At 38.4% G+C, this 25,914-nt stretch overlaps 1 protein-coding gene across 3 annotated transcripts in view; it reads right to left on the bottom strand.

Annotated features, from left to right (window-relative positions):
- Positions 1 to 25,914, bottom strand: part of MYLK4 (myosin light chain kinase family member 4) — an 88,818-nt gene that overhangs the window by 8,549 nt on the left and 54,355 nt on the right. For 2 of the 3 annotated variants that reach the window (XM_058733190.1, XM_058733191.1), the window contains 11 exons: positions 17,734 to 17,812; positions 16,939 to 17,389; positions 15,438 to 15,736; positions 13,980 to 14,085; positions 11,626 to 11,719; positions 11,443 to 11,552; positions 10,350 to 10,491; positions 7,277 to 7,347; positions 6,347 to 6,475; positions 5,578 to 5,730; positions 2,334 to 2,412 (listed from right to left, as the gene is read on the bottom strand). In XM_058733190.1, the coding sequence (XP_058589173.1) occupies positions 2,334 to 2,412; positions 5,578 to 5,730; positions 6,347 to 6,475; positions 7,277 to 7,347; positions 10,350 to 10,491; positions 11,443 to 11,552; positions 11,626 to 11,719; positions 13,980 to 14,085; positions 15,438 to 15,736; positions 16,939 to 17,389; positions 17,734 to 17,812 (1,713 nt within the window). The remainder of the gene's footprint in view (positions 1 to 2,333; positions 2,413 to 5,577; positions 5,731 to 6,346; positions 6,476 to 7,276; positions 7,348 to 10,349; positions 10,492 to 11,442; positions 11,553 to 11,625; positions 11,720 to 13,979; positions 14,086 to 15,437; positions 15,737 to 16,938; positions 17,390 to 17,733; positions 17,813 to 25,914) is intronic. The other variant, XM_058733192.1, reaches the window with a different exon arrangement.

Below are 25,914 nucleotides of genomic sequence, written 5' to 3'. Positions count from 1 at the left end.
TTTTTGTAAAGCAGTGAGAACAGTGCCTGGCACAGTGCCATATAATTATAACTTTAATGATAACTGACTAGATTTATACAGTGGAATTTGTAATTTTTTTTCAAATCTCCATCGTTCTTGAAATATCAATTTACCTAGGTACCAACAGTTGGATAGAATAACAAAAAGGTGATTTTTGCTGTTGTTATATGGTTTAAAAAATATTTTAAGCACTTTTTTTTTTTTAATTTTTTTTTTAACGTTTATTTATTTTTGAGATGGAGAGAGACAGAGCATGAACAGGGGAGGGGCAGAGAGAGAGGGAGACACAGAATCTGAAGCAGGCTCCAGGCTCTGAGCTGTCAGCACAGAGCCTGACGCGGGGCTCGAACTCACGGAGTGTGAGATCATGACCTGAGCTGAAGTCAGACGCTTAACCGACCAAGCCACCCAGGCGCCCCTTAAGCACTTTTTAAACTGTATAATGTCATTAATTATCTGTTGTGGTTTCCATATTGTCCTACCACGTCAAAGTGTTATTTGGACACCAATAAGCTTGGATAAAAATACATTGGTGGAAAATTGGCCCAAAATAGGTTGGTAACCCTAATAAGCAGTTTATGTAGTCTGGGTGAGGTACCAACTAGGTAAAAAGTCTATTTTTACTTGACATCAGTACCAATTATCAAGGAAAGGTATATTCAGACACAAATAAAACTCAGTACTGATGCTGAATTTAGAAGTAAAGTTAATTTCAATAAAAACTGGATGTGGAAAAAATGAGTACCTGAAGCATAGTCATTCCAAGGTTTGTTGGTCACTGAAAAAACTCCATTCCAAAACCCTGAGGAGTAGGGAGGATGGGGTGCAGAGATGGAGGAAATGAAAGTGTATCAAACGCATATGACTCCAGGGCATGACGGCAGCCATCTTAACCATGCTCATGTCAGACCTTCCCTGACAAGGCCCGAAGGCACACATTGCTTCTTGCCTCTCCCTACATCTTGGCCAGGTAAACATCCTAAATGTTTAGTTGAGTTACTTAAATGTTACACTTTTGCTTCTGTGTTGTTTGTATAATCCACAGGGATGTGGGTGGACAAAGTCTGGGGGAGGCTGTTGTAGTAATTCAGATGAGGGGTGTCATGGGCCAGGATAACAAACAGGATGAACAAGGTTAGACAGATTCTAGAAGTAATTAGGGAAAATAATGTACAGAACTTGTATATAAATCAAATATGAGATGGGAGGATTGAGGGACAGGAAGGAAACAACAAAAACGCCCTCAGGTTTGGTTTAGGTCATTCAATGGGGGGCCATTCTGGGAGAATGGTGGAGGAAGAGGTGAGATGGAAAAGATGAGATCAGTTTAGGACGGAGGAGATCCAAGTGGAAATGTCAAGTGGATATATGCATCTGAAGCTTAGGGAAGGAATCTGTGCCAAAGGGACAGATGAGTTCTTGGACATAAATAGGAATTAAGGCAATAAGTAGATTAGGAATCTTATTGTACGAAGTTATCACAGAGTGTGGGCTCAATTATTGTCAACAAGTACTTAGGAAAAAAGGGAAAAAAGAGACAAACCTGGAAACAGATTCTTAACTATAGAGATCCAACTGAGGGTTGCTGGAAAGGAGATGGGTAGGGGGAAGGGTTAAATGAATGATGGGAATTAAGGAGGGCACTTGAGATGAGCACTGGCTGTTATATGTAAGTGATGAATCACTAAACTCTACGCCTGAAACTAATATTCCACTGTATGTTAACTAACTGGAATTTAAATAGAAACTTGAGGAGAAAAAAGATTAAAAACAACAACGACAACACACCAGTACTTAGGTCATCTTCATTCAGTCTTTGGTAAGAGTCTCCTTCACATAGATTTACATTGCTCTCTGGATCAACCTGAGTAGAACAGTTTTTTGGTTCCCAGAGCATACTGAACCAGGTAAACACAAAAGTTAAAAATCTGAGTTCTGAATTAAGGAGGACTATTTATCCTGAATATACACTAACATATATTTTCCAAAACATTATTTGTTTATATATTCTAGACTATGTATGTATGTGTGCATAGTACAGTGATGTAATTTATTTTATAATAAGTATAATGATTGAATAATAAACACAATAGTTATGCTGAAAGTAATACTCTCCTAAACATCATATTTGACAAAACACAAACTGCTTAATAAAAGCATTTTAAGCAATTCAACACTAGCCCAAGATTTGAAGGCTGTGAGAAATGGAATGAGACAGAAACCCATATAAGGCTGGGATGCTTCTAGCCTCTGATTATCCAAAGATTGAGGTCAGTTAGAAAAGGAGAGGAAAAGCAACAAACCTTGGTTACCTGTGAAATGAGTCTGGAGTGGAGCTTGTGGTCTGACAGCCAGGGGTGCTTGAGAGCCTCACTTGCACTTATTCTCCAACTAAAGGGAGATTCAGAAGGCTGTTAGCAGAGATATACCAAATGAGGCCTGAATCTGCCATTCAACCTCAGCTCTGGCCATTCCCTTTGGGAGACCAGATGGCCAAATGTCAAATTCACAGGCAATTCTACTTTTTCTGGAACTATCATTGATGATTGTAGGTTACCATCAAACCAGTCAGGGTAACAACAGTGGTAAGACAAGTGAGACAAATCATTCAAAATTCTTGTTATTAATTGAACATCTACTTTCAAATACAAGTAACCATTTTTCATGCCATGTTTGAGCTTCATGGATTGAATTTCTATCAGTCAATGGAAGAATAAATGTATACATACTACTGCAAGAGCAAAATGCTACAATGATTCTTGATAATTGCAAGAGCAATTTGTATATTAAAACTTTTGAATAATATGTAGCACTAATTTTTGAATTAAGACATTTTAAAGACTTAAATAGATAGAGAGTTAATATAAGTACTGAGACAGAGTACATTAGATACCTTTACAAAGAAACTATATCCTTTTGAGACAGCAAACATTTATACAGCTTAAAAAAATAACATGAGAAAGAATTATAGAGATTATATTCTAATTCTAAATTTGGTAAACTTGTCTTGTGTGCTAATGTTTATCACATTAAACTAAATAGCCTTTCAACATAAAAACTACAAGTGAGTGTAACAATCTGGAGTCTACTTCTGAAATTGTATCAAGAAAATAATTTCAAGCAGTCATGGAGCTTCAGTTTGTAGATTGCTTCAATAAAATTGTTTCATCAGATAACACATATTTAAGTATAAGATTTGAAGAGATGATAAATCTTTACCATGAAGGAAAGTTTAATAACTTGGTGAGAGTGTCACCATTGGCAGGACCCGAAGCAGGCAAATGTAATGTTTCTTAAAACTCTTGACCTCTACCAACCTCAGAGGGAAGTGCTATTTTGTTGAATATTATACATTTTCAGTATTGGACCCCCAGAAGCATTCCAATAGCTGATAGTGCCCAAAAAATTATTATTTCTGCACTGTAATGTCAAACTTGTTAAAGTTGACTATTAAAAAGTTAACAATAACACAGTACTAATAATTAAATTCTTAATACATTTCAAGTTTATTTTTGTACATGGAAATGTATTCTATGAGAGTGGTATCAGGTGTTGACCTTAGTTTCATCCAATAATAATCAGCCAGTTGTCATTCTGCCCAAATGTGCAATTGTCCCTCCCATGGTATTAATGTGACCCTCAGACTGAAGGAGGGGGCAGGATATGGTGCTGGAGGCCAAAAGGCCTTGCTCTGACTCTGCACTGCACTAGCTGTGTGATTGCTTCACTGCTCTCAGCCTCAATTTCCTCATTTAATCCAGAGGATTAAATCAGTAACACATAAAAATATATCTGTAAAATAGATTCTTAGTAAATGTGGATCTTAGCCACCAAAAACTTGACAGAGTTGACACCTTCTATCTGTTCAGTGCCTGGTGTTCAGTCATCTACAAATAATAATAGTAACAACAGCTTTGTGCCTTTCCATTAAAGATAAAACCAATGTATTTTCATTACCCCTGTCCTCATACTGACACCACCAGCCTGGCTAAGTTCTCCTTATCCTTTAGGACTCAGTCCTGACCCTTTTCAATATACTCTAACTTTGCATTAACTGCATTGGGTTATATCTTTTTTAAAAACACCTATCTCTTAGATCATGTGTTACCTAAAGGCAGGGACTGGACTTTATACATCTGTTCTCAATGCCCCAGACACATTTCTTGGTGGATTATACATAAAATGCCTCCTTTGTGTCAGGCACTTCCCCAGACCCAATGCCCATGATACTTCTTTAATCCCCTCTCCCCAAATACACCCTCCTATCTGTTCATGGTCATGTTTATTAATAACTTAAAAGCAGTAGAGATAATAAAACAAGGAAACAAGTATTGTTGGCTTTGAAAATCTTAAATACTATTTACTAGTATATATTTTCGATACAAAACCATCTGGGGGCACCTGAGTGGCTCAGTCAGTTAAACATCTCACTCATGATTTTGGCTCAGGTCATGATCTCATCATTTGCGAGTTCAAGCCCCACATCGGGCTCAACGCTGACAGTGCAGAGCCTGATTGGGATTCTCTCTCTCTCTCTCTCTCTCTGCCCCTGCTGTGCTCTTTCTCTCTCCCTCTTTCAAAATAAATAAAATAAACTTAAAAAAATCTGAAAGAGTATTTTTGACTAGTTAATCACAATGTCCTTCCCCAACCATAATTCTAAAATGCAAGCACCTATATTTCAACATCACTCTTCTTCATCCCCTGAATTTTGAATTAATGTGGTTTGAGCATGACAGAAAATATGAGGCCATGTTATATATCACAGTTAAATGTACACCCTTAGGGGAAGGTTGACATGACTATCAGTTCTGCCAATTACTGGCCATATGATCTTAGGAAAACTAGAGTCTTATCCATAAAACAGTAATGACAATTCCAGCATCTTGGAGATGGATGGAGGTTAAAAAAACATGTCTAGGGGCACCTGGGTGGCTCAGTTAGTCAAGCATCCGACCCTTGATTTTGGCTCAGGTCATGATCTCACGGACATGGGATCAAGCCCTTTCTTGGGCTTTGCACAGACAGTAAAGAGCCTGACTGGGATTCTCTCTCTCTTCTCTCTCTCTGCCCTTTCCCCATGTTCTCTCTCTCTCTCTCTCAAAATTAATAAATAAATAAACTTTAAAAAAAAAAGGCATGTCTATAAAGCACTTGGCACAGTCTGGCCCACAGTAGGTTCTCAAATGAAATGATAGTTAAGTGTTCACCTACACAGAGCCAGATACATGCTTTGTATATGTGAAAGGGGTTATGGAAAATAACTTATTCCAAACCCTTCATTTTGAGGCCTAGCAAGAGCCCTTAATTGCTACAGCCTCACTGAAAAAGGCAGAAGGAGGGAAGTTTTTGTAGCCCCTTTCAAGCCTCAGGACCAAACCAGTCCCAGACTTCAGTAAATGAGATTAAGAGCATCAAATTCCTTCCATTTACAACTTTGCACAGGCATTGGAGATGTCACTAAGGGAATTCAGGGATTATCTCACATGAATTGTGGTGGCATGTGCTTCCCTATTATCCCTCCTTCTTCCAGAGCCCGGAACAAACTTGGATTACCTCTTCTCCTTAATCAGAAGCTTGGAGATAAACTCTCTGGCTTCCTCTGAGATGTCCTGAAATTCTTCATCCTGTAAGTCCCACCTGCAGGCCAGGATGTTGTTCAGGGTCTCAGCATCATTGTCACCCAGGAAGGGGGACAATCCACTCAGTCTGTAAGACACGGGATCCAGAGTGGGCATTGTTTAAATAGCTTCAAATCCTTTACAGATAGTTGCTTTTTTGGGCTCTGTCATTTAAAACTGAGAGAAGGCAAATAACCTGATAATTAAACACAATTCTGTAATGTATTTTTGCAATCAAGAAAATGCTTACTCCCCCCACCCCAGCTCCTAATTCAACACCTGCAGCAATGGAGTCAGCAGCTACACTGAAATATGAATCTCTAAGGACAGCACAACTTCCTTTTTAAAGCATTTATAGCTGCTAAAGTCTGCCACACACTCAGAGGGCAAACACCAGAGCGTCACCCCCGAGGAATAAGGCTAGCATTAGTCATTTAGGAAATCAGGACACACGTTGTTTTTTTAATGTTTTTTAATTACTTTTATGGCATTAGGTGGTGTCCTAAGAGTTAAAGTGATTACAAGTAGACATACATTTACTTTTTCAGGTGATGTGCAGAAAAAGAATTTATTCCTTTCACCCACAGGATCCACAGAGCCTAGAAAGTGACTCAATATGGCACGATGCTATTTACTTTTAAAAGACCTAATTTAAGGTTTTTATTCATATTTGTGAGTGTCAGAGAGACTGGAGAACTGCTTACAGCATATAGGCAATGACGCCCACACTCCACATGTCAGTGGGAAAGGAAACAAAATCATAGTTCACAACTTCAGGAGCAAGAAATTCTGGGGTTCCAAAATTCACCTTCAGCTTCTCTCTGGGTTTGTATCTAGAATTTAGGAAACAAAGTGGAGGGATGGAGAAGGTCAATCAAAAGTCAACAATCATAGAAACTGAAAAGATGCAGTCTGTTAGACAAAATAACTTCAACCAAACAGCAAATTTAAAATACACAGACTTTAAAGGAAATCACATATTTAAGAAATAGTGTTAAAAAATTGTAAAAAAAAATTCCAGTAGTTTAAGAGTAATAATTCATACTCTAAAGCCTTAATAATCTAAAACAGTGGTGGGAAAAGCCAGTCAGAATAATTAGAACACCTGAATTATAACAAAAGGAAAACTGATAAAATCTTTGACATGTCAATGGCTTGAATAAGCCCATATTAATGAATAAATGAAATGCAATAATTTACAATCATTTTATATTCAACATTAATGTGCTGAAGTTTACGTAAACTCTTTGTTCACTTAAGAAGCTTAAGTATACCAGAAACTTTTGCCATCTTGTTTACACTACCCATTTTTTAAAGTAAATCTTCTCTTTACAGATAGAACAATTATAAAAGACTAAGAGCAAATTACAAATTCTAAATTAATGTCTTCAAATTTAATAACTTTACTGTATTAGATTTTAAGTTTTTTATATTTTTTTTCTTAGATGCACTGTAGAAACTTCTAAACGTTCCAATTCCAAAATCAGCAAGGTAAGGCTGGGATATAATTTTTGTTAAGTTAATTCTAAATAACAGTATAAAACCAAGAGGTATATCAGTTTTATCTTTGCAAAGAAAGGGCATCCATCATGTTCCCTACCTTCATTCATGTACCTATGTCCAAATACACATACCTTCTGGCCAATCCAAAATCAATAATTTTTATTTGTTTAGCATCCCGATTCACACACAGGATATTCTCAGGCTGCCAGGAGAAAGAGACACATTAGCAATGAAAACAACCATCATTCACTCAAATTGTCCTCGAACCACAACTAAAAATACAACGATGCTCAGGAAAAACATATCAGGCCTTTCACTTTGGGGCTGGCTTGTCTGTGTGGGTATTTTCTCCTTTAATTATGTGGTGGATGAGGTTGTGGGTACCCTGCCAACCTTGCATTACCCTGCCTGTCCCTCTCCCTGGTTCTGCAGTTTACCATAATGTGTGAGTTCAGTCAGAGGCCTCCTTGAGGAAAGAAAGACAAGGGGGCTGCTTCAGTACCTTTCAAATGGACTGGTGGAGGCTGTCTCAGACTTGACATCTGCCCCCCTAAAATTATTAAGTATGAATTTCCCCTTCTTGGAGGAATATCTTTCCCAAGGATTTATGAGTTCCAGGAGAAATGGCCTGATTCATTTAAACAGCCACACTGAGTATGCAATATAACGTGAACGCTCCTGACCTCCAGATTTTCCCTTTGTGCTTACTCTTTGAGAAAGTCATGTGTAAGAGAAAGGCTTCCCCCCCCCCCCGTTCATTCTTCATTCTCAGCAATTCCAAAGTTTTGCTGAGTTTTTTCTCAATGCCTAAACCCTTGACTAAGTGTTCCCTTGGAGTTTGACTCTGGATAGACTTTGCTGTGCCAATCCAACTGTCTTGGGTGAAGAGGGAGAAGCATAGATAGTAGCACTGCATGGAACTCAGCGTTTATAGAATGTCTTACAAGTGTGTCTGTATTTGTTAAGTCTGGAAAACTGATGTCTGAGAAAAATAAGGAATTTCATTTAAAGTCAAGGTCAGCCAGGGTGCCTGGGAAGCTCAGTCAGTTAAGCGTCTGATTTCAGCTCAGTTCATGATCTCATGGTTCATCAGTTCAAGCCCACATCAGGCTCTGCACTGACAATGTGGAACCTGCTTAGGATTTTCTCTCTCTGCCCCTCCTGTGCTCCTTCTCTCTCTTTCTCTCTTTCTCAAAGTAAATAAACTTCTAAAAAATTAAAAAAGTAATAAAGTCAAGGTCATCCATAAAAAAAGAAATAAAGTTTTCAAAGAATTGCCTGGAACTCTCAAGGTCTAATTCCAACTCTTTCCTAAGAGCTGGGGTGCATTAGCTGAGTTGCTGAATCCCCCAGATCCTATGTCCTTTTAGGTGGCACCATGGCTGTCCCTCCCCTGTTTGTCTGGGTGGAGAGTAGGTTCAAATGAGATCAGAAACTAAGCACTTTATGAAATGATGTAGTAGTGTCTCCTTATCAATATTCAATGGTCCGTTTGGTTGACATAATGTCTTTGGAGGCCCTTTTCTAAAATATCTCTAAAACTGATGTCTACAAGTAAAAGCTATTTATAGAGAATGGATGCTACATAAGAACATTTGGTTTCATGCTCAAATAACTGATCAATCATGTATAAAGCTGTTCAGTTGTCAAAGAATACTGTGACATAAAAATATGTTTGCTGAATGTAAAGAAACAGTTTTGAGGATACTTCAAAAAGTTAATTTTTTTCTAATTATTAAATTAAAGCATATTCATTGAATGAGATTTGTGAAACACAAAAATATAAAGAAGACCATTTTTAAGTCACTTTTAATCTCTCCTCCATGGTAACAAGAATTCTTAATATTTTTGGCCATTTTCCTTCCAAGGAGACCTCTGCAAGGGATGAGTGGTCCTTAATGACCCACCCAGCTTTTGCCTTTACTATTATCTTTACCTACAAGCCATAACTAAAATTGCCCATTGCAAGTCCTCAATCAATGTTATGAAGCCACATACAGAGCTGTTTGACTTATGATAGGTCAAGTCCTAGTTTCAGTTGCCAATCAAATCCCTTTAGGGATATCTGCAGAATATCTACACTCATTGAAAATGCTTCATGAAAATACACATTACAGAACTCAGTTTGTAGCCAAGGGCTTTGCTAATGATTTTTAACCTATGACATTGTCTTTTATAGACCACTTCCTCCTGCCCTGTGAATAGGAGAGGTAGTGCACATAAATCAAGACAGTGAGGGAAGCCAAATTATAAGAAGAGAGGACCATGGAAGCCGATTTAAGGAAGTTAGATTTGTTTAGCTCTACAATCCCCTATGAGTTGCAATAGATGGTATGTTCTATAGAATATGTATTTTATATCATGGTCATGTTGTGCAAACAGGGAAATGAGAAAATGATTGAGCCACACAAGAAGAAGCAACTTATGATACTTAGCCCCAATATTAGAACTGATCAGAGTTATTGAGCTTGGGTCTTTCACTGGTTGTAACTATGTATAGTCCAATTCTAGGCACTTCATAATAGGAGAGAGATCAAAAGGGAAGGGTCATTAAATAAAAGAAGAAAGGAAGTTGGCTTGGCTCCCTGCTGCTCACATAGGCTCCCCACTATGTCCATCATAATGCCACCAGCCTTCTCTGCTCCTTAGCGTTTTAGCTCTACCCTTCTGGCTGCCCTGTATCCCACTCTGCCATAGGTTTCAACCCAGTGCTCTAGCATGCCCACAAGAAAACAAATCCCTAATGTTCAGAACCTCCTAAAAATTTGTGAGACTGCTAGGGATGCTTGGGGAGATAGAAAGTTTGGCTACCACTAGTGAATTCTGAGTTAGCTAAAATCCTTCCACCTACTTATTCTAAAAATGAGAGGGACACAACAAGGAGACCATGGTGGTGGTGGTGGCGGCTTTAGTTCTAAACATTTAGGGAAAGCATCTCCCATATGGATTCCTTTAACACAAGCAAGTTACAAGAATCTGGGTAATAGTCCCTAAAGATGCAGACATGAAAATATTAGGGGGTGACAAAAGTTGGAAATGAGGAGATGATGCTAAGAATCCAGATTTTTATTAATTCCCAAACATAACACTTCATACCAGCATGGATTTCCCAAGCTGATATATAGTATCTGACAGGGCCCACTGATCCAGAGGAGGAAGGGGAGGGAGGGGTTTACATTTCATACCATACAAAATATGTTCTACCTTCAGATCCAAATGGAGAATGTACATCTGATGCATGTGTCTTATGCCCTCACATATTTGCTTGATGAACAGGATGGTGTCAAACTCGGTCAGATTGTAGTTGTCATCGATGATGCGATCAAACAGCTCCCCTCCATCCACGCTGAAGAGGGAAGAGGAACAAAGTCCTGGGTCATGAGTCCTACAGCCATTTCTTATAGTAGCAGCCCGGTGTTTAAGCTCCCATAACTCTTCCAAGGAATGTGTGCACAGAGTGATTTCTTCACCTCTGTCACTCTCTCAGTTAGATGATGCTTAGGCTGAAGACCTTAACTTTATCTATCATCAATTTCACAACTAGAAAGTCTTAAGGTCTCTGTCATCCGGTGGCTGCAGCTCTGGGGTGAGTCCACATCTGCCATTCTCTAACACATAGAAGATAAAGAAGACTCTACAAAGGCAGGGAGAGGAATCCCAAATACCAAACGAAGGTCAAACAGGGTCTTCTCAGACTAATTTCAGTGTTAAAGTGTTTCTATGTGCTTCTGATGCTGGACTTTTTATTATCCAAAATTTCTACTGTACAATGATAAAGAAACCCCAAGCAGAGGAAAGAATGAACCGAATCACAATACTAATTCAGTGTTAGTTAAAACTACTCATTTTCTAACTAAATACCTATTAATTTTCTATAAAAGTGATTTAAATGAAACTATCTTAACCCTAATTATTAAGAATTTGATGTGAACTTTGCATTAATGATTAAGTTGAAAATAAAATGTAGGTCAAAGGTCATGTTCCTCCAGGTTAACCAGAATAATATTTAAGCTGGATATTTGACAGTATAACTTCGATATAAAACTACATCTATGCTGTCATTCTACATCATCTCAGTAAAGTCACACATGGAGATGTGTATTCCTAAGTAATTTTCCTTCTGAAACTGATGCAATTATCTAATACACACCAATCAGAATCAGAGGTGCACCAAGCATGGATCTAATGACTTCTGAAGCAGGAAAGAGCTGCAGCCGCATAGTCATGGGTTCTGTGGGATGATCTGGATGGGTGCATGCATTGGTTCAGGGGAGGGAGGGGCAGGGAGAACACTCACTACTCCATGACCAGCACAATGTCATTCTTAGACTCAAAGGCATCATAGAGCTGAATGAGGTTCACATGATCCAGCTGGTTCATGATGTTGATCTCGTTCTTTACTTCATCCTAAGAAGAAGGAAAGGTGCTTTAGTGAGGCGAAGATGAGGGTAAGGAGAGATCCACGTTGCACGGCCTTTACCTTATCCTTTGTGCCTCTGGTCTTGATGATCTTAGCTGCCAGCTTCAGACCTGTTGCTTTCTCTTCACACTTGTGTACCTGGCCAAAGCGCCCCCTGCCAGAGAAAAGCATGTGTATAGCATGAGGTAGGGCCAAGTGGAAGATGGGGTTGTCAGGGCGTTTCTCCTTTGGGGTTTGAATGAGCAAACCTATTAGTGCATCTACTGTAGCCAATAAACTTCTAAAACAATGTCAACGTGTGTCTATCGGTCATGGTCATTGAATCTGCTGAGGGGTTTCCCAGTCCTACCCAGAACTATTGAGGAAAGAATACAGGGTGAGGCCCCAGAATCTATATTTTCACAATGTTCCTTGGGTGATTCATATGCCCCCTAAAATTTGAGAACTTGTGTTATAGAAAAAAATAGAATCTTTCTGAATACATATGAATGTAATAAGCTAGGCTTTGTAAGCATATGAATAATACAGGCTATAGGCGAGGATTGTAAAATTATTCTTGGAAACTGCATATAAATAAAATAATGACAATATTGCATATAGATAAATATAATAAAAATTCATATTGCATAATCACCTATAAAATGTTCAACAGTTTAGCTTGGATATAAATTTATATATACTATGAAGGACAGCTTCTTACAAATGTGATCACATACAGAAATACACAATCATTAACAATTTTAAAATGTGACTTCTTGGATTGTCTGGGTGGCTCAGTCAGTTAAGCATCTGACTCTGGATTTTGGCTCAGGTCATGATCTCACGGTTCGTGAGATCGAGCCTCACATCGGGCTCTGTGCTGACAGTGTGGGGCCTGCTTAGGATTCTCTCTCCCTCTCTCTCTGCCCCTCCCCCTCTCACATGCACACATGCTTTCTCTCTCTCCCTCTCTCAAAATAAATAAGCATTTTTTTTTTTAAATTTGACTTCTTGCTTTGATTCTTGAGTTAGTAAAATAGAGCACAGGTGCCTGCTTGTGCAATGTGGCTATCATGGCAGGGTAGAAAAGGGAAGCTTCCTGAACAACACTGTGAACCTAAGGTCCACCACAGTCCTGGAGAACTGCAGAGGTGAGGGTGGTGGCAATAACTGACAAGGCAGGGTGGTGAGTACCACCACATCCCACTCAACTTAGCCACACACCTGTGCAGAAACAGATGGGTCTTAGAGAATGACATTACTGTAAACAAAACCAAGCGATGACTTTAATTCCAACTACTTTTCCAGATGCAGTCTCTTTAATGGAGCACATAAACACAGCCCCAGGCACCTCACATATGGCTACTGATTAAGAAAATGCCTTGGGAATTGTTGCAAAGCCTCTTCTGCAAAAAACTTTTCTCCTTCAGAGAAACAGTTGCTGGCTTGCCATTAATGTCCCCGAAGACCGAAATGAGCTGCTATGTGGAGTAATGCTAAAGACTCCCATGGCACCTATTCACATGTTAGAATTCCCATTCCTCTCTCTGCCCTCCCTCACAGTCTTCAGGGGAGTTCTCTCTAATCAACAAGCTGAGGAGTAAAACATTCAGGTGGTTCCCCATGGTGGAGGGCAGAAAAAATATGGAACAGAAAGAGGAAGAAGGGACTTCACAAATATTGACCACACCCCCACTGACCAGTGCAGAAACATGCACAATAGTTGCTATGCATATTTTCCATGTGTTGGTAAGGAAATTTGGGGCCTATTAGTAAAAATGGTCTGCTTCCTCTTACTATTTCACATAGATATGCTGACGGCAGTAAACTTTATACTTTAGACTTTAAATGACAAAACATCAAAGGGGGGTTGTGATTGACATCGAAGAGGAATATCTCCTAGGAATAAACTTGGTCTCTGATGGGCTTTACTCTTTCTTCCTTCTTCAGGGAGAGAGTGTACATTTAGATGTCCTTCAAATAAATTCTTCAGTGAGGGAAGTAATCAACTGAAGTGGATAATAATAATTAATCCAGTAAAAACCTAAATGGAAAACCAACAACAGTGATAAAAAAGATATATGCCACAAGAAATACACTGTGTTCGCTCATTTCTACATTTAGTGTCTCCGTTTTCAAGTTTTGGACAGCTTCTAAACCTTCTGGTGACTCACATGGGGTTTGTCCCACTTTCAGACATTACAACATGGGAAGTAAAGCAGATAATAAATGTGGAGTTTAGTCACTGTCCCCACATCAATCTTTCTGACATCAGTGGCGATTTTCAGAAATGGTTAAAATCTCTTAAAATGTTTGTTTATGATGTTTCTGGTTCTCAGGTCAAGACTAGCAAACACTTTATGAAATCTTCAGGATCTGTCTCTTTGAAAACGCTCTTCTTTTGTTGAAAGAGGATTAAATTGAGCATTACTTACCCTCCTAAAATTTCAGTTCTGCTCACAGTGTAAAAACTGTTGACTGCTGCTTGCTTGGCTGTCACAATACGGTGATTAAAGGGGGCAGGAGGAGCTGGGACATCATCTAGAAGATAAGAGGAAAAGAAGGGCCACTTGTTAAGCAGTCAGACCTCTTTCCAGCACCACGATTGGGTCTCAGAATAAAATGTTGCAAAGGGCGCCTGGATGGCTCAGTTGGTTAAGTGCCTCCCTTCAGCTCAGGTCATGATCTCATGGTCCATGGATTTGAACCCCACATCGGGTTCAGTGCGTCAGCTCAGAGACTAGAGCCTGTTTCCAATTCTGTGTCTCCCTCTCTCTCTCTCTGCCCCTTCCTCACTCTGCCTCTCAGAAATGAATAAATGTTTTAAAAAATTAGAATAAAGTGTTGCTCATTTCCTAATAATCCTGGGAATATATGCTTTTATTTCATATTATGATCTGTAATTCATGTAGGTGATACCTGACATCTTTGAGAAAGAATGTCAGGACCACAAAACTATGGTTTATACCATCTTCAGGACAACTTTTAGAAATGTCACAGCAGTTGAAAATCTCCAACCGCAATATGGTTCACACAGGTGATCCTCCCAAGCCCAAAAATGAAAATTCGAACATGAGAAACTGAACCACGAAAAAAAAAGGCACCATTGATAATATCCATTATTTTGATTAAAGCAAAGAGAGAAAGATGAAAAGTTTTTTTTCATGTCATTGAAATGTTTGATATTATTATATATTACTTTCCAAAATATTTTAACCTTTATTTAAGGTACATTAAAAGCACAAAGATGAATTTTTCTTGGCTGGAAATAAAAGAACCAGTAAAGCTGGCTAAGGACGTATTATACAGCTCTCAAATTTCCTCTAAGTGTTTAAACTCTAGTCCACACCCCGATTGGTTCTAAAACACATACTCAGTAATATTGCAGTATTCTTTCTACTTTTCCATGGCTTGCTTTCCGTGAACCTATTCATTTCCCCATTTATTACTTATTTAAGTGTCTACCACAGGCAGCTTCTTACATGCACACAAAGGATAAAAAGGGAGGTGAGTAAATAATAACTTTGCCTTCAGAACTTTAAATTTATTCAACATATAATTCTCAAGCACTTATCTTGTGCTAGGCACTCTGCCAAGTGTTAATATTTTTAAAAATTCAGATAATAGAAGTCTCCAGGAAACTGACTTGATATAGACATTCATCTCTCACATCGTAAAAATGCTGGAAACTAAAGAAGTCATGAAAGAATTCTCTTGGTGGCATTCATCTCTTCAGACAAAAAAAAAAAAGGTGATTGAGTTACAAACACAAATGGCATCAGTATGGCATTATGTCTCCTTCAGGCTGTTAGGCTAAGTGAAATTTAGTTGGAAATGCTTGCTGGAAAAAGGTTAAGAAGCTTCAAAAGACTGAAACAAAAGCCATTTCCTACCCAATGGGGTCACCAGATCTTGCTGTCTGGAGGTCTTAATTCCAGCAGATTCCAGGGGGTTGCCTTGTAAGCTCCCCTGGGCTTGTCTGGTTTCCTGTGTCCTAAATGCATGTCCTTCACCTGTACTCGCTACATCTATTCTGCTCTTTTTGTTGTCCTCTTTGATGAAGCACTCCTCCGTCACCCGCCGCTTGCTGCTGCCAATATGCTCTGCTTGCTCAGCATTCTGGAAAATGGGTGCTATTGCTGAATTTTCCAGGATTCGTGATGTAGAAATGGCTTTTACATTGCTGATACACCTGGAAAATAAAATCCAGCTGCAGCTCTCAAAGATTCAAGGAGATAACTTTCAGATGGTCAAAATTCTTAGAACTAAAGCTTCCTTAACAGGGTGTTTTGGTGAAGGGTCATAAGCTTCATGATAGAGAGTTGGCTGTTTCAGCATTTGGGATAAAATAGAGCAGTATGCTTCCCCATCAAACTAAGCAGCACAAGAACAGGTATAGATAACTACGATCCCAGAAACTCTCCCTGATGACCTCATTGTGCCCTGCAAGTTGTCCACTGGCCCTTTACAAGAGTAGTCATTTTATGAATACCTAGCTAATTCGATCTTCATTTTTTTCACTTCCTTTTCTTATAGAAGAGAGAAATTACTAAATTAAAGTATAATAAAGGATACAATCATCTCTCTGAATATTAACAGAGAGATGTAAACCTTTATTGATGAAAGAATTGAACTAACTTCAGTTTTTTAACAGCTCCAGACCTTACCAAGCACATCTTTGCAGTGATGGATTTTCTTAATAAACAACAGTCTTTATGTTTAATTCTTACAAAATTATATTTTTCTCCATAATTAGGTGTCAAATACGTTATTAATAAATGAAATAAAAATTATATTGTAATTCCCTAAAAAACTCACATATAATTTGGACACTCTGTCCAGATAGATTCTATGATCCATTATAACACAGAGTAATTGATTGGCTGAATAATTCTGCATTTATATGTGAAACTTTGCAGTTGAGGAAGAGTCATTCAATAATCTACTTCTTACTCAATCCTCAAAATATTCTAGAAAACAGACAATTTATCATCTATAATGGGGTGGGTAAACTTTTTAAGAATTAGCTTTTTAACTTACAGATAAATCTGATCACTATTCAATTCCTGATCTTAGAAAGGATGTGCTCCATATTGCTGAAAATAAGAACTTTTTATTTGATCTCTAGAAAATATTGATTGATAAAAATCATTATCTTTGCCTATCAGTTGGTAGGAGAAAACAATAAAAATGCCTGAAAATTTCACGGGCAAGAATAAAAAGTAATAGCAAGAGAACATGGCCAAGAAAAACCCACAGAAGCTGGGAAACCGTTTTCTAAACCACTGCTTTAAAAACTCACTTCAGTTATTCTTTTGATATGGCCTTAAGTTTCAACAGCACATAGATCTACCAAAAACATCAGTTGTAGGTGTGTGATGCTTTAAGCCCTACCTTTCAGAGAATTGATCACCATTAGTTTTATCAACATACTGCTTTTTATTTGAACACTTGTCCAACACTGTTTCATTTGCAATTGCTGGTCCTCCTTTTTTCTCAACTTCTCTTTCACTAGTGTCTTCCTTAGAACGAAGCCCATTTTTCTCTCCTTTGAACACTGGAAGTTCATTTTTATCCACAGAGGCTTGTTTATCATCTCCAGCACTAATCTTTTCTTGTCTGTTCAGTCTCTCTGTGCTTGAAATGTCTCTTGTGTCTATATTTTCTCTTGACTCTATGGAATTTCTTAGGGCAAAATCTTCTACCTCATCTTGAGGTCTTTCTGTATGAAATGTGACAAAACTTCTCTGAGCTAGAGAGGCATTGGTCTTCTCAGAATTTTTCTTGTTGAGTTTATTAACCTTTTCCTTCTCAGAGGAGAGCTGGTTCTTCTGGGAAGATCTCTCTAAAAGCCACAAAATATTTTAATGGAGGACGCATGTGATCAGTATAATTTTGTCTTCACATAATGGCATTTCTATTCATGTTTGTTTTTATCAGAAGATATAAGCTTTTGAAAAGCAAAGTGGAAGTGAACATGACCAATTGACTGACAGCTGGGTTCCCAAAGATTTTCTAGTTAGTAATTAGTAGGACCCAAAGCCAATCAGATAAAGATATTCAAACAGCACTTCTCCCGACAAAGGGCTTTATGAACATGTGACTCCCTCTGAATAAGAAGTATGACAACAGGACTGTCATACCAGAGCTTTCTTGATCCATAAATATCTAGTCTTCTAAAGATGTTACCTGTGAGGGTCAATGTCCTTTTGCCTTTGACAGATGCCGTTTCCTTCAGCCCAGGGTGTGACTGTGCCTTCTCCTTACCCTGTAGATACACAATTGAGTAATTGAAGTCACATATTAATTACATCAGGGTTTCTCAACCTCAGCACTACTGACACATGGGGTGGGTAATTCTTGGTCGTGGAAAATGTTATGAGAATTATAGAATGTTTAGCAGCATCTCTGTCCTCTACCCACCAGATGACGATGATACCTTCCTTCCCAGCTATAATATCCAAAAATGTCTCCAGAAATTGCTAGTGTCCCCCAGGACAAAATCATCCCAGACTGAAAACAACTGTATTACATGATTCAAATACGGAAAAAAAAACCCACTAAAATTAATAGTAATTTAGAGAGCAGGACAGTCTGAATTAATGAAACCCTTCATTTCATGTATAGACTACAATATTTGGAAACAAATGGACTCACTATTTTGAAAAAAAATTCTGTTAAACTCTGGCATTGTTTGTAAAAGAAGGCCCATCTTCATGAACTGGCATTGTAAAAGAAGGCCCATCTTCGTGAATAGATTAAAGGATGTTGATAATGTATGTATCACTTGTGACCTCTGCTTGTATTGTCTTGATATGGTTCACATATAAATCAAATGAAAATGAGAGGATATATCTGAATAGGTTTTATAAACCAGAAAGCAGAAGACTAAAGTAAGTAAGCTTTCATAAATGAGCTTTCACACTGCTTAAAACAGATGGCCCCTTTCCTAAGCAGATAAACATCCTTCTCAGAGTCCTGGCTTCTCTGAATTTGCTTAGCAAACTTTTCTTAAATGCCATATAAAAGGTAAATATTAGCCCCATCCACCCAAATAATCACAAAATTCTGAAGTTATGCAATGTAAATTAATGAAATTGTATGAATGTCCAAAGAATCAGTCTTCTTTTCTTTGGAAAGAGCAAAATTTGCCTTCGGGTGACTTGCAAGCATGAAACGCTGTGTAAGAGCAGCTTGGAGTCTTCAAGACAAACTGCAAATGTACTTTTAAATAATCCAAGGGACAATACCATAGGTTCAGAGCATTTCCATTTTTCATATAGAGACCTGGAAACACAGAGATATGTTTAGTAAATCTGTGTAAAACCAAAATTAGAGATGAGAACCTCGGAGTCTGTAGCTTCTTTTAAGTGAAAGTGCAGGAAAAATGTTCTTCCACTTGCTCAGGCAAAGCCAGTTGCTCTCTTCTCTGCATACAGCACTCAGTTTATGTGCCCATCCCAGAATCACTTCCAACACTTTTAAACATTTTTTTTCCCTGTCAGTTTCCCACTAGCTTGTGGGCCTTAAATGGGCAAAAAGACTGATTCATCTTTGAGTCCTTGGCACTTAGCCCAGACACTGAAATATAGTGATTGATGGTGATGATGGTGGTGGTGATGATGTCGATGATGATGATGGTGGTAGTGATGATGTCGATGATGATGATAGTGGTGGTGATGATGATGATGATGACGACAATGATAATGATAGTGGTGATGATTTTGATGATGATGATGGCTAATATACACTAAGCCATGTCTTCATACTAGGCATATTTCTAAGCATGTTATTAACTCTGTTGATTCTCATAGCAACCCTTTGGGATAGAGACACTATTAGCCCCATTTTATAATGATATTGGGTAATTTCTGAGGGTTATATAGTTCAGAAATGATTTAACCAAGATTATTAATCAGTTGTCTACTTCATTCTGTGCTTTCATTTTTTTTAATTTTTTTAATGTTTATTTATTTTTGAGAGAGAGAGAGAAAGAGACAAAGCATGAGTGGGGGAGGGGAATAAAGATGGAGACACAGAATCTGAAGCAGGCTCCAGGCTCTGAGCTGTCAGCACAGAGCCCAACATGGAGATCAAACTCAGAAGCCGTGAGATCATGACCTGAGCCAAAGTCTGCCGCTTAGCCAACTGTATTCTGTGCTCTTTCTTAATTACTACATTGTACTGTCACTTATTAAAAAAAGATAGAGGATTATAGGCAAGATACGTTGTTAGTATTTACTGAATATCTATCACACAGCACATACCACAAGAGATAAGAAAGAAGATTAAGAGACAAGGGTGTAAAATTGAAAGAAATTAGTAGAATGAAGAAATAAATATTTGTCAGTCAAAAGATTAGAATTAACATAGAAGAGAGGCAAGAGAGAGATAGAATTTAAGTCCAACTTAGAAAATAAGTCAATTGGTCAAATAAGGTAGTTTAACAACTATCTTATCTGTGTAAGATATTGTGTAATTTTGTCTTTTAGTGTCTTTCGGTATTTCTCTTTTGAAATGAAAACTCCTGGTGGATAAGCATTGTGCTTCTGAATTTATTCTTGATGACATGAACATAGGTAGACTTAATAGTGAAAACTGGTATGTATCAATCAATTTCAGTTCATCAAAATATGTAAAATTGAGAATTTGATGGTAAGACTCCATGGAGTGCCAAATCGATGAACATTTGCCTCTAAGGTCATCGAAGTGTTGGTGGCAAATGACCACCAGTTGTGCTAACATTCTTTGGGTGGAGCAGTCTGAGGTGACCAACAGGAGAAGCTGTCGATTCTGAGGAATATTAGAAACGAGCTTCCAAATGAGGCTGTTATTTTTCTTTGTCAATTACATATCACATATGTTTTACCACTTACATAAGGTAAGAAGGTCTTTATTCATTGCCATAGGCTATTATATTTTCATTTCTCTATGTAATACTGACATCTAGAGGAACTTTGAACTGAAGCATTTCCAAAACACAGAGGTTGTATTTCTCCTTTTCTGTTTCTGGGCAGCAACTTCAGTACAAAGAATTTTCACTTTGTGTTACCCTATTAAACACAGAAGTTGCTAAAATAGGAAGCACAAGTCTGTAGATACAACTTATTCAAAGATGAATGTATTTTCTACTGATGAGAGAGAACATAACAGTGCTATCAAGCATGATATTTCTGTAAGGATTAATATCACCCTCTGTTAATGGATAAAAATCGTATCAGAGACTACGTTCCTCTGCTAAATTCACACTGATTACCAAGATGAGCAAGAGGGCCTCATTTCACACAAATTTACTTATTCCTTCACTTAATAAATACTTCTATATCTGCATATGGATTCCTTTTATAATAATCCATCGATGCATTTAGAATGACATAGGGAAGAAAGGGAACCCAAAATGGGCAAGTATTAAAAACGTAGTTTTGCTCTCTCCACTCTGTACGGTTTTCTAGGCTGGTGTCCTGAGTGCAGAGTATGTACCCAGAGTGCATCCAAAGTAGTCTTCAGGGAATGTAAAGGAAACGTTAGAACTCATTTCTATTTGTTTTCCATTCTTTTAAAATTTATATTTTACATATTTTTTAAAACATGTGTTAATAAAATTGAACACATATATAATTTACAAGTATCAGTAATATATGTAAATATAAATGTAAATATATGTATAAATGTATAAATATGTATATATGTACAAATGTATAAATGTATAAATATATTTTATATGTATTTATATATATTTGTATACATACAAAATATATATAAAATACATATAAATACATAAAATACATATAAATATATATGTATAAATGTATAAATGTAAATATATTTATATGTAAATATAAATGTAAATCAGTAATATATTAAATTTACTCATAAAAATAAATATACATGTACTGCTTATCAATGTACATAATTTATAAATAAACCTATTGGGATACGCTTAAATGTATGTTACTGATAACAGTACAAAATCAAAATAATTTGGAGACCATTTACCAGATAACACTATTCCTTACATTCTGATTTCCTGAAATATGTGTTTTATTTTATTTTTTTAATTTTTTTAATGTTTATTTATTTTTGACAGAGTGAGAGAGAGAGAGAGAGAGAGAGAGAGAGAGAGCATGAGCAGGGGAGGGGCAGAGAGAGAGGGAGGCACAGAATCCGAAGCAGACTCCAGGCTCTGAGCTGTCAGCACAGAGCCCGACGCGGGGCTCGAACTCACAGACTGCAAGATCATGACCTGGGCCGAAGTCGGATGCTCAACCAACTCAGCCACCCAGGTGCACCTTGAGATATGTGTTTTAGAGAAGAATTATTCTTTTTTTTATTTTTTCATTTTTTTATTTTTTCAATATATGAAATTTATTGTCCAATTGGTTTCCATACAACACCCAGTGCTCATCCCAAAAGGTGCCCTCCTCAATACCCATCACCCACCCTCCATCAACCCTCAGTTTGTTCTCAGTTTTTAAGAGTCTCTTATGCTTTGGCTCTCTCCCACTCTAACCTCTTTTTTTTTTTCCTTCCCCTCCCCCATGGGTTTCTGTTAAGTTTCTCAGGATCCACATAAGAGTGAAACCATATGGTATCTGTCTTTCTCTGTATGGCTTATTTCACTTAGCATCACACTCTCCAGTTCCATCCACGTTGCTACAAAGAGCCATATTTCATTCTTTCTCATTGCCACGTAGTACTCCATTGTGTATATAAACCACAATTTCTTTATCCATTCATCAGTTGATGGACATTTAGGCTCTTTCCATAATTTGGCTATTGTTGAGAGTGCTGCTATAAACATTGGGGTACAAGTACCCCTATGCATCAGTACTCCTGTATCCCTTGGGTAAATTCCTAGCAGTGCTATTGCTGGGTCATAGGGTAGGTCTATTTTTAATTTTCTGAGGAACTCCACACTGTTTTCCAGAGTGGCTACACCAATTTGCATTCCCACCAACAGTGCAAGAGGGTTCCCGTTTCTCCACATCCTCTCCAGCATCTATAGTCTCCTGATTTGTTCATTTTGGCCACTCTGACTGGTGTGAGGTGATATCTGAGTGTGGTTTTGATTTGTATTTCCTTGATAAGGAGCGACGTTGAACATCTTTTCATGTGCCTGTTGGCCATCCAGATGTCTTCTTTAGAGAAGTGTCTATTCATGTTTTCTGCCCATTTTAGAGAAGAATTATTCTAATGAGCAGGTACAAGGACAAGTACATAACTAGAATGATCAGTTCATTTCTTGCAAACTACTTTCTAGAGGTCAAGATTCATTGCTTAATGACAATTTTCACAATTTTGACCAATTGTATGCACTTTATACTCTTGTCTTCATGCAGTTTCACTGACTGCCATAGAATCAAGAGCTGAGCAGGAAGGCAACATCCACCTATAAGCATGTGCCCACCTACCTGGGTACACTCCCAGGTGCAGGGTCCTTCACTCCCACCATGGACCACAAGCCTGTCCCAGTTGTACCCTACAACTCTCCCTCCCCTCAAAGTTGTGGGAAACCAAAAGGAAAATTAGTTCACGTGAACAACTTTCCCTCATTCTTCTTCCATTTCCATTCAATAAAAATCAACTTTAAATAATCTTTCTGAGGGGCGCCTTGGTGGCTCAGTCAGTTAAGCATCCAACTCTTGATCCTCAGCTCAGGTCTTGATCTCAGGGTCATGAGTTCAAGCACCACATGGGGCTCTGCACTGGGCATGAAGCCTACTTAAAAAAAAATCCAGGGCACCTGAGTGGCTCAGTTGGGTAAGTGACCCACTCTTGATTCTGGCTCAGGTCATGATCTCATGGTTCCTGAGTTCAAGCCCCACATCAGGCTCTGTGCTGGCAGTGCAGACCCTGCTTGGGATTCTCTACCTCTCTCTCTGTCTCTCTGCCCCCCCACCACTTGTTCTCTCACTCTCTCTCTTGCAAAATAAATAAACTAAAAAAATAAAAATAAAAAGATCTTTTTAAAAAATCTATCCTAAAGTGGATTTAACTTTAAAAGAACAGAAAGGCAAAATAGCTGTAGCCTCCTCTGGACGTCCACAATGCAGTGATCATTTTCCAGGTTGCTGTATGTCACTTGACAGGCCTGTCGCCCTACTGGGGCATGGACCCTTCTCTTCACCTTTTTTCCCCCAGCACCACACAGGGGTCAGATTCTGAATATGCTTGGTGAACCCATGTGCAGTAAAGGAAAGAAGTGCCTGCAGGACCAGTGTACCCTCAGTCTGAGAACATTCTTTAATCAGGCTGCGTCACTGAAAAGCCTGACTACCCTAGGCACCATCTGAAATGCATCCCTGTCACTGATGCTCATATCCTTTTGCATCACTTAACTGATGGTGAGTGATATCCACAGCCCTGCATTTGGGGATTACGGTTGCCATGGAAAACTGTTTTCTTAACATCACAATGGCACATGACTACACTAACTGCATACCCTGAGCTGAGGGCTTTTCATCTCACTGCTTGTGGAGATGCTGAGATGAACACTTTTTGGTAATTTTAACCTAATGCCTAGAAATACAAAAACAAAATTTTAACAATTTATAATGACTTTGTTAAACTTTTTTTAAGTTTATTTATTTATTTTGAGAGAGAGAGAGAGAGAGAGAGAGAGAATCCCAAGCAGGCTCTGCCCTATGCGGGTCGCGAACTCACAAACAGTGAGATCAAGACCTGAGCTGAAACCAAGAGTCAGATGCTTAACTGACTGAGCCACCCAGGTACCCCAACTTTGTTAAACTTTGATCAGGTTCATTATCAGGGAGAGGAAAAAAAACAGAGACTAAAAGAAATACAAAGGAACGTTCATAGGAAATATCAAAACTACATATCCTTGCTTGAGTATGGAAGATAATTTTAAAGTTCATTTGTAAAATAAATCTATTTCTTTTCATCTTCAGGGCATGCTCAAATTCTTGCACTAAATGAGAAAACTCCCTAAAGTCCCTGACTGATTAAAGGAATGTTAACAAAGCAATAACCTGTTTCACGGTCCATAGGGACTGGCGTGGAATAAGGCAGGACAGGATCCAATTGACTGAATCCAGGAAGGGAAAGTGTTAACCTCAGCCTCAGAACCTCCCTGTGCTACTGAGAACATCAGAGATAATCAAATAGTCACCTGAGAAAATAACCCTGCCAGGAAAATAAAGTCTTCTGATGCATCCACTGACATGGACAATGCTTCATTCAGAAATCAAGTAAATAAAATTCCTCGAAGATATATATCCCAAAAAGGGCCTGAAATTAAAGTTTCATTCAGGAAAGTCTAATTGGGCCATCTTTTCAGTTGAAGATACGTGGATTATTTTACTTTATGATCTGTTGACCAGTACTATATTTTAAAAAAAAAAAAGTGTGCTACCACATTTAACTGTCTCCTCTAACAGGAAAAGACTGAATAGGGAATAGCAATGGTCAAATGAACTGTATGAAGTTATTCTTTATTGACTACAGACTTCCCTTAATTTAAATACACTTTCAGGTTTTCTTATTCCAATAACCCCCTTGTTCTGGCAAGACCATGCGGGCCTTATGTTCAGTCCTGAACAAGTGTACAAAGACCAGCAGGTCAGGGAGTGGCAGACCCCTAATATTTGCCCCACCATCTCAGTGGCCAGGCTATGGATGGAGCTACAAATCAGTAAAAAAAAAAAATGGCTCTCTTCCATTCTATTCAGCCTGCCTCTGTCAATTTCAGAAGAACCAGTTCAAACAAGTTAAGAATCTTCACCTAAATATTTAGTCACATTAAGCACTTTGATCAAATAGATTGTGCTTCTTCCTCATTTTATGCCTGATGGATAAGCTTACCAAAAACATCTTATAAATAGACTCATGTTTTTTTTTTTATTTCCCTTTCATTGCCAACTTTCTGTCCTCCCCAGACAGAAAATGCTGAGCCCTCTGACTTAAAACTGCTCATTTTTCCCAAACTACCAACATGACTTTGGATGGCCACACATCATCCCCCACCTTCCAGGCCCAACCCCTCCTTTGCTCTTACAAGGTCAAAACTTTGAGGGAATTAGGTGTTTGAAAATATTTGATGCCTGAGTCCTGCCCCTATAAAGGGGGTAGGGATGGACACTTGGGTTTTTTAATATCCTCCCCTGCCCTAGCCCCACAATCACAGACACACCCCCCAGTGACTCCAACGTTCTGCAGGTGTTGGGAGCCATTGCCTCTGTGTACTCCAGCCCAGCTCCCCTCTGGGTTATTTTTTTTTCTCCTGAGTGCTTCTTGCCACCCAGGCTGCTGTGCCACAGTTTTGAATGATAGTAATAATCCTGGAGATGTGGTGTTCCTCTAACTCCCAGATCCTCCCACCCACCAGCAATGGTCTTTGATCCTCTCCCCCAC

Source organism: Neofelis nebulosa, chromosome 6, assembly GCF_028018385.1.
Source record: "Neofelis nebulosa isolate mNeoNeb1 chromosome 6, mNeoNeb1.pri, whole genome shotgun sequence".
In the NCBI taxonomy this organism is placed as follows: Eukaryota; Metazoa; Chordata; class Mammalia; order Carnivora; family Felidae; genus Neofelis; species Neofelis nebulosa.
This window is presented reverse-complemented; position numbering and strand designations above follow the sequence as displayed.